Source organism: Hoplias malabaricus, chromosome 3 (assembly GCF_029633855.1).
Source record: "Hoplias malabaricus isolate fHopMal1 chromosome 3, fHopMal1.hap1, whole genome shotgun sequence".
Taxonomy (NCBI): domain Eukaryota; kingdom Metazoa; phylum Chordata; class Actinopteri; order Characiformes; family Erythrinidae; genus Hoplias; species Hoplias malabaricus.
Genome location: NC_089802.1, coordinates 30,532,717 through 30,541,917, shown reverse-complemented (window position 1 = coordinate 30,541,917; position 9,201 = coordinate 30,532,717). Strand labels below are relative to the sequence as shown.

The 9,201-nt window shown below is 36.9% G+C and overlaps 1 protein-coding gene across 1 annotated transcript; it reads left to right on the top strand.

Moving 5' to 3' along the window:
* The first annotated feature begins 530 nt into the window (after window positions 1-530).
* Window positions 531-5,529, top strand: LOC136690758 (uromodulin-like). Its single transcript, XM_066662721.1, has 10 exons — window positions 531-645; window positions 1,342-1,368; window positions 1,950-1,973; window positions 2,100-2,123; window positions 2,445-2,555; window positions 3,861-4,045; window positions 4,277-4,440; window positions 4,532-4,777; window positions 5,058-5,220; window positions 5,412-5,529. Exons 1-10 carry the CDS (start codon window positions 600-602, stop codon window positions 5,511-5,513), a joined length of 1,092 nt encoding a protein of 363 aa, XP_066518818.1. The 5' UTR covers window positions 531-599; the 3' UTR covers window positions 5,514-5,529.
* Window positions 5,530-9,201: the final 3,672 nt, after the last annotated feature.

The following is a 9,201-nucleotide window of genomic DNA, read 5'->3' as shown; positions in this document are numbered from 1 at the left end:
GGGTGAGTTCCTGGGGTGAATGATTGAATTCATATATTTAATTATGAATATATGTGAATTTAATCATGAATAGAAACAGAAACCGGTTCAAACAAGGTGTGGGATGAAAAACATCTGTTTTATCAAAGGTGAAAATTATTTCGTATGCTGGAACAGCAGGTTCATCAAGTTTGATGGCTACATATTTCAGCTGTGTTCCGCTAAGCAACATATATATAAAGACAGCGAATCTTAGCCCTATCCTCAGAGGTTGAATAGAGCTGCTTTACACACAGATCTATTAACTGGTAAGTGTTTGTTTCATTTTATTGACTTGTAAACATTCTCCTAATTCAATTTCCATTGCTGCATTTGTATATTAGAAATGCTTATTACATCTAGTATCAAAGCTAATTATCATGTACTTTTCCTTGGGTTACATTTTATGGTGAGGTCTGGGTTTCTGAGAAACCCATCAGTTTAATTCCTCGATTCCGAAATATTATTTTGTGTTTATTTAGTTTATTACCATTAGCTCATGAAACGCAGTGAGCCTTTGAAATTAAAGTGTGCAATGATGTAACTGTCAACTGTTTTCTTTGGTATAGATACTTTGCAAGATGAGTCCTCTGCTTCAGCTCAGTTTGGTCGCTCTACTCTTTGTGGGTAAGTATATACAACATATCATATGCATACAATATATAAACATTAACATTTTCTAGTCTTATCATTTTAATTCAGTGCATGAGTTTAATCACCAAGGAAAATTCAACTCCTGAACTGCCTTCTAGTTAGCAGCAGTCTGACATTCAGAGGGAAATATCTGCACACCTTTTATATATTTGTTCATTTATTTTAGTGTGTTAAATAGTGACTGTTACTAAAATGCTCTATATTTCTCTCATTGAAACCTAGAGTTTAGACCTAATAATCCTAATATGGGCACTGTAACACAGGAAATGAGTCTGCGCTTTCAGTAATGACTGCAGGAACTGTTTTTAACACAGGACGTTTCTGGGGGAAAAAATTACACGCAAGGCGAAACGTGCCGACTTTGTCTGTATTTGTTTATTTTCTGACACCTCATGTAAAATATGCTTAGTTCCAAACAACGTCCTACTCACTAAATAGTACACTTTAAAGATTTATTTATAACATTAAAAACACAACACTAAGATTATATTGAGTCTTACTTGAGTTCGTTAAATTCACTGCACGAGGACACATTTATTTATGTAATATGAGATATTAAAATTGTGTAATGTATGTTTATAATTAACGTCTGATAGTGGTAGTTTGTGGATTTAAATGTAAGGATAAATTAATCTACAGTGCACTCATTATCTCTCTCTCTCAAATTAGTTGGAGTCACCAGGACCTATGGAAAAGGTAAACTATTCTCAACTTAGTTACTATTTTTTTGAACATTTTTGAAAGTTAAATAAATAATTATTATAATATTATAAACATTAAAAACGTATTCTAAACATAACCAATATGTTACCTTAGGGGCACTTTAGATTTCCACATATTAATGCATTTTAATGTCACTGGTTATAAGACCATCTCTTATTTGTTTAAAATTAAATCTAAAATGTCTCAGCAATAAATGTCTTACATTTGCCTTTCATTAATTTGTCCTGTCTTTTTGATTTTGAGCAGTATTTGTACTGTTTCCTGTTTAGAAAATAGATATTAAAGGATTTTTAATCCTTATAATCATAGAGCAGTGTCCTATTTGGTTGTATGTGTGTGTGTTTGTGTGCATGTCTGTGTGTGTGTGTGTGTCTGTGTGTGTTTTTGTGTGTTTGTGCGTGTCTCTGTGTGTGTGTGTGTGTGTGTGTGTGCGTGCATGTGTGTGTGTGTGTGTGTATTTATTTATTTAAGCAGTTAGGAAACCAGGAATGTGTGATTTATGTTTTCTGTGTCAATCTGTCTCCCCCTTTCTTACTTTCTCTGTCTCACATTAGGACAGGGGTCAGATTCTAGAAAAGGTAAATTCACTGATATTTCACATCCAATATCTGAATTGTTTAAATAATATATTGCATATCAGATTCAGAAATATGAAGAATCATGTAGTTTATTTATTCTTTCTGTCATTTTCTCTCCATTTTAAGTTGATTCAGGATCATCTGAAGAAAGTAAGATAACAGACTTTTAAACTGAATTACATCATTTCTGTGCACTTCATCTACAAAAACATACCTACATTGTCCTCAATGAGTGCTGGAACACTGAGATTACATAGTGCACTAAAGCATTTAGCCCAAACACCAATAAAATAATGTTGAGATTTCATACCTTAAGAAAATCAAATGCTGAAGAGTATTGATATCAGGAAAACACACACTCCCCCAAATTAGAAAAAGTTGGAATTTTTTAGAGAATGAATAGATAAAAAGTAATGTATGATTTATGTCTCAGATTTTGAAATAAAGGCCTGTTTGTGTTTCTTTTATCAGAAATATGTGAGGATCTGAAATGCACTTTGGGTGAAATATGTCAAAAGAAAGATGGACAAGTCGGCTGTGCCTGTGCTTTGCCTGCATTAAGGAAGAACCCTGACACGTTCGGTAAATGTTGTCTTTTAACATTTTTTTTTCTTTGAATTATACTTCCCCTGCTTTTAGTGTTAGGGGTTTATGAGAATATCTGTTTACAATACCAGCAGGATGTACTGGAAATGAGTTAAGTGAAATGTAACTTGCACAGATACAGAAATTACATAAAGTTGTAATATATTGGATGAGCCAAAATGTTGCCTCTGTTTAAGTGAATTAATATTTACAACATGGATATGGTGTAATTCTTAAATTGAGGGAGATTTGTTTGTCTCATCTTCCAACACACCAGAATTTAACAAAACTCTAAACTACATATGAACAGGCGCAGATAATAAATCATGAATTCACTGTGTCCTCCCCTCTGTGCAAACAAAAGAGATATGCACCAGCCAGAGGTATGTAGAGTAGTCAACAATTGTACTCAGAATAAGTCAAGTAAAAGTAAAAAGTAGTCACCAAATGTATTACTTGAGTAAGAGTAAAAAGTACTAAGTGAAAAAATTACTCCAGTACTGAGTAACTGCTGAGTAACCTCTTTGTTTAATAATCAGGACGTCAAATAATACACCTGAATGCACAAAAATATAAAACAGCAATGAACAAATTCAGAGCCAAGAATATCTCTTAAACAACTAAGACAATAATAAATGAAATCTTTACAAAGCAACATGAATTCAGTTCAGCAATAACTTAATAACAAAACAATGGACTCAATAAGTAGAGAGTTTTCTCTGCTCTTGTACTGTGCTTCTATTTTATTTTTTATTTTTTTGATTAGTGAAAGTCAAAAGTCTCTAGTGGCTACATTTGATTGGTGAGACTCAGTCATGTGACAGAGCCTCTGTTGGAAGACTCTACAAAACAAAGAGGACGGTCGATAAAAATAAGTAGCGAGTAGTGAGCAGAATGTAGCTCAATGTAACAGAGTAAAAGTACAGCCTGTTCTTCACAAATATTCTTGAGTAAAAGTGAAATGTATACTGCATTAAAACTACTCATTAGTATAATTTGTCCAAAATGTTATTCAAGTAAATGTAGTGCTGTTACTACCCACATCTGAGTAAATATATATATGTTTTCCCATTTAAAGTTAGTTGTGACTCATTTCTCATCCATAACAAAATACAAACAACTAACAGATGTGCCGTCAGAGCGGTGGCATCAGGGTTTAGAAAGATAATGTGTCCTTAGTTCATTATATGTTAAGTACATTTTATTGTTAAATACCCCATAAAATGCCACATTTTAGAGTTTTTATTCCTTCGCCTTGTCATTACTCATTTCTTTTTCTTTTGCTCATTCCGTTTTTCTCAGATGCCATACAGCGCTGTGAAAGCCTTTCTGGATCTCTGTCACTGTCCCGCTGTCAGCTCTTTGAAGCTGGATATCCTGCATATACCCTCCACCTGAATGATCTTAAGTGCAAAGGAGACATCTCAAGTGGCAGAGTGGTATTCAATTTTAATGTTGAAAAAGAAGACTGTGGCACAGAGCTGAAGGTACAGTATCCTGCTGAAGAATAATATAAATTGTTCACCCGTGACCCTTTATTGGTGTAGAGTAGTGTTCTTGTTTGTCAGGTAAAGGGCCGTAGAGTTACCTTTTTCTCTTTACTGTCTGAGAATGCTAACACATTGTGCTCTTAATAGGTCCAATATCTCTGCAGGAAAATTTATTACGACCTACCAAGGACTGGGTATCTCAAAAGCTAATACTCATTCTGTCTACAGACTAACAAGACCCACTTCATCTACGAGAACGCTGTGCAGAAATCCAATAGCCTTGACTCACATGAAGTGATCAGTCGTAAAAGCTGGCTGAACATTGACTTCTCCTGCGTGTATCCACTCATTAAGACCATCTCCATGCCCATGTCCATTGTGGCAATAGAAAAGTAAGAATACTTGTAGCAGCAGGCTTTTATTTTATGGCAATTTCTTTAAAATCTGACACGTTCTTTAAAATTTGTTCATTTTTCCCCTCAGTGTGGTCAACAAGGTCCTGCCTGGTCTAGAGGCTATATATACGGTCCAGATGTACCCCTGTGTTGATCCTTCATGCAGCAGCCCATACAGCGGTGAGCTGACGATTGAAGAAAATAAGCCAGTCTATGTGGGAGTGACTGTGGAAGGAGTCGACAAGGATGTGTTCTCTGCTGTGCTGGACAGATGCTGGGCCACTCCAGACAGTAACAAAAACAACAGTGTGTACTGGGACCTGATTGATAACGGGTAAAAACAACACAGTATCTTTCCTCCTACAAATGTAACTGCTTCATTTTTATCAGAGTCACGCTGGGTTTGGAACCTCCCGAGATTCATGTGGCCCAAGAAATCAACACACTGTGGACAGGGCTGTAGTCCATCGCAGGGCACACCAGATTTTAATTAATTTGATTAACTTAATCCTTTAATAAATGTCTTTTTATTGAGAGGACTGTAGATTGAAGAGTTTTTCCCCAAGACATGTCCAAGTTAATATAAAATCTTTAAATCTTCTTTCACTCTCTAGATGTCCCAACCCTCATGATGCCACTGTGCAAGTGTATAATAACGGAGCCTTAACATTCAACCGATTCTCCTTCAACATGTTCACCTTCACGTACAAGTCAAAAAGAGTTTTCCTGCACTGTGAAGTTAAACTGTGCCTACGGAAGAATGGACGCTGCGTTCAGGTGAGCTGGGCTCTAATATTTAGCCAGTAATTGGCCAGTTAGTTTACATCAAAGAGCTTTTTAAAGACATTAATTTTGAAAGCAATTATGTGATATTCAGTTCTTGCACTGATTTCACAAAGCGATAACCACAGCAGGATACATAAAATAATCCACTTCATTTTATTTCATGTTCTCATTTCTTTTTGCAGCGGTGCGACAATAGTAGTGAGGAAAAGGATGACAATGATTCAAAAAGACACCGCCGATCTATGGATTTCCACGACACAGCTGCCATCAGCATGGGCTTCTGATTTGCTCATTTACAACCTGCACTCTATTAGTGTTATAGTATCATTATTTTAGGTGTTCGATTGTTTACTCTCTTTAAAATATGTAATTACTTACTTTTTCTAATTTAATATTTTTATCATATTTGGTAAATGTATGTTATATCACACTTGCTGCTTTCTTTCAGTGAAATTTGCAAAGAAAATAAATATCTATCTTCAGCATATTTGCATTTATTCATATTTAAAAACGCTCATGGTTTCTTAAGTAACAAAGTGCTAAATGAACTAATACACTTCTTGGACCCTTTTGTATTGAGCTACACAGTCAACAATTTATAACATTTTCATGACATGTCAAAAATCATTATTGCAGACATCTAGATAGACCATAAGGATGAAACATAGAGAGGAACCTAAGCTCAAAAGATGGACTCCTACAGTCCAAGGGTAAATGAGAGAAACGCTGTATTTTTCGGCGTTTTATAAAGTAAACACGTCTTTTAGATGCTGTTTTTGACCCTCTTGGGGAAAGCCGTTTTTGGCGCAATCATGTGCGTACTTTACAGCGTTCCAAAGCCACACTGACAGCGTTAAAAACAGCGTTTTGAAATAATGCGCTCCACCTACCGGTGCTCTAAAATATAATGTGGACATCCTTTACTACATATTTATTTATTTAAGGACTAAGGACAGTTAATTACTGCTCAGACCTGTTATAAAATATTAAACGTCAGGTTTAGCATCCAACTCCTTTGAGACTGCTAATCTCATCCTAATGAGATTTGAGATTGTTGTTTATTTACTGTATTGTGAAGACAGGTGATGGAAAAGAATCTCCGCAGACACGGTTAAAGGTGTAAATACATCTTTATTTACAGAAACAGTGTCTTACGGATTCTTAAGAAATTTCGTCTTCTGATGTGATGTTGGTGAATTTCAGCAAGTTTTCACCATTCTGTTTCAAAGTCCTTCTGTTTTATTGTCCTCTTTTGAGTTTTTGAATCCCTGTAGCACTTCAGGAATCTCGAACAACCAGAAATACCTTCAGAATTCTCTTCATCAGGTGCTTCACCTCTTTGGAGAGTATAAACCTCATAAGGAAGTTTTAATTTTGCCATATAACAACAGCCTGTCCACCCATATGGTAGAAATATTTATGCTTTATTTCCACAAACCCACCAAATATCTTTAAAAATTTCCCATAGTCACATTTACAGGAAAAATGTCATGCTGCACCATTAATGTTCTACTCTGTTTGCTATCTGGTATATGAAAATTCACTTTAAACAAAGCATCCTTAGGTTTAGGTTCTTTAAAATTAATCATATAATGAGCACAATCAGATATTCCCATAAACATCCCAGGTCCATTGTGAGTATTGGATTATTGGAACAAAAACCGTCTTTAGTCCTCACAGATTTTACTTCCATCACATCAGGCAATGATCAAGGAAATTCACATATGGCAGCTCTATCAACCAAGTACAATTTAATCTATCCATCCATCCATCCATTATCTGTAACCGCTTATCCAATTTAGGGTCGCGGGGGGTCCAGAGCCTACCTGGAATCATCGGGCGCAAGGCGGGAATACACCCGGGAGGGGACGCCAGTCCTTCACAGGGCAACACAGACACACACACATTCACTCACACACACACCTACGGACACTTTCGAGTCGCCAATCCACCTGCAACGTGTGTTTTTGGACTGTGGGAGGAAACCGGAGCACCCGGAGGAAACCCACGCAGACACGGGGAGAACACACCAACTCCTCACAGACAGTCACCCGGAGCGGGAATCGAACCCACAACCTCCAGGCCCCTGGAGCTGTGTGACTGCGACACTACCTGCTGCGCCACCGTGCCGCCCTCAATTTAATCTAGGCCTAAACAAATGCACTGATAGAGCCATTATTCTATCTTCTGCAGAGTTTTGCTGATATAACAACCACGATAAAGCATAAGATACACATAGCATGCAGTGGTTCGGGTACTGTCTCTAAAATTGATGGCCAGGTGCTTGGTGTTGGATTTTTCACCACATATGGACCAGTCAACTTCCTACTCATTTTAACAGAATGGGTTATTTGCTGAAACCATAACTTTCTAGCTGCCCATGGGTCTGTCATTTGTAACACTGAAGAATCAAATCCACATGCTTTCCATTTTGCTTCTGTAATGCATGTTAATGGTCAGTAATTTCTTCAGATGTCCAGTCAAAATCAAAAAACTCTTTCTGCCCTTCTGAACTGATTTTCTGAGTTGTTACTAAACTATTTGCATCAATGTCTTCCATTGGGTTTTTAGTTTCAGAAGTCACTTTACTCATATTCACTTCATGCTCTATATTTATCACAGGCTTCTGTGTTATGTTTACTTCCTTCTGCAATGGAAAGGACATTACTTCAGGAGTCTGGGTTACTTTTACAACATTCATAGGTGATATTGCTATTCTTTCATTTACAACAGTTGTGACAGATTCAGATGTACTAGAAGCAGAAGTTATCATTGGCAGTGTAGTAACATTCATCTCCTTTAATGGCTAATCTAAAGTAGTAACCTGATTTGTTGCATTATCAAAAGAATCGAACAATCATCTCTAACTTTGAACCACCTAAAGGCATTAAACAAAAGATACTTTCTCTGGTCCCGAGGAAAATAATCCACTTCAGGTCTTGGTAACACCACATCCTCACCTCGACTATTTTTCCACTTAGGAGGACTCGTATTCCGTGTATTAAATTTTCCACATTTACTGGGAAGATGAACTGTTTTACATCATTTAACTTTAATTACAGCTCCGGTTTCCTCCCACAGTAAAAAAAAACAAAAACAAAAAACACGTTGGTAGGTGGATTGGTGACTCAAGTGTCCGTAGGTATGAGTGAATGTGTATCTGTGTGTCTGTGTTGCCCTGTGAAGGACTGGCGCCCCCTCCAGGGTGTATTCCTGCCTTGATGATAGGCTCTGGACCCACCGCGACCCTGAACTGGATAAGCGGTTACAGATAATGAATGAATGAATGAAAACTTTAATTACAATCTTCAAAGGTGATGATGTTGTTGAAATTAACAACTAGTGTAGTTAGATGTTATCCATTTACCCCCTCAGTAACTTTCAACACTGGAAAATTTAAATTCTCTAAAGTTTCATTCGCTTTAGTCCTCGTACCGTTTACATCTAACCTTTTTTCGAACTGGCCTTTCTTGATCCAAGTCTCTGAACTGTTTTGAAATGGCATTACTGCGTTCTGGAATAGGACCTGCTGTTTCTGGGACATATTGAAATTCGATGTCTCCAAACTTTGTCTTGTTTACAAATTGCTGTGTCATTTCTGGCATCATCAGAAATATACACAGAGTCATAAGCATCAACCACACCTTGTCTCCAGCCTGCACTGTATTCTTCCTTTGTTCATTCAGCCTCTCCTGCTCCTCCTCTTTTCTTTGCTTTTCGGAAACCTATGTGGATATTCTTTTATGTAAATTAGCTAACTGTGAAACATATGCCCGCATGTCATCCTCTAAAAGGACTAAGCTTGGACCCTTGTACGCAAACACAGTGTTGGCATTCGTCTGCCTGTCATCAACTCATGAGGAGTCAAGTGTAAATCACATAGCTCACTTGAGCGACACACCATTAATGCTAATGGAAATCCAATTTAAAACCGTGTGCTGACAGATTTTAACAATCCGATTTTTCAAGACA

Excerpts from the sequence above, each read along its gene's own strand:
- LOC136690758 (XM_066662721.1), top strand. The coding sequence starts at position 600 with ATGAGTCCTCTGCTTCAGCTCAGTTTGGTCGCTCTACTCTTTGTGG. Across the intron at positions 1,369-1,949 it reads CACCAGGACCTATGGAAAAG|GACAGGGGTCAGATTCTAGA; the intron begins GTAAACTATTCT and ends GTCTCACATTAG. Across the intron at positions 2,124-2,444 it reads TTCAGGATCATCTGAAGAAA|AAATATGTGAGGATCTGAAA; the intron begins GTAAGATAACAG and ends TTCTTTTATCAG.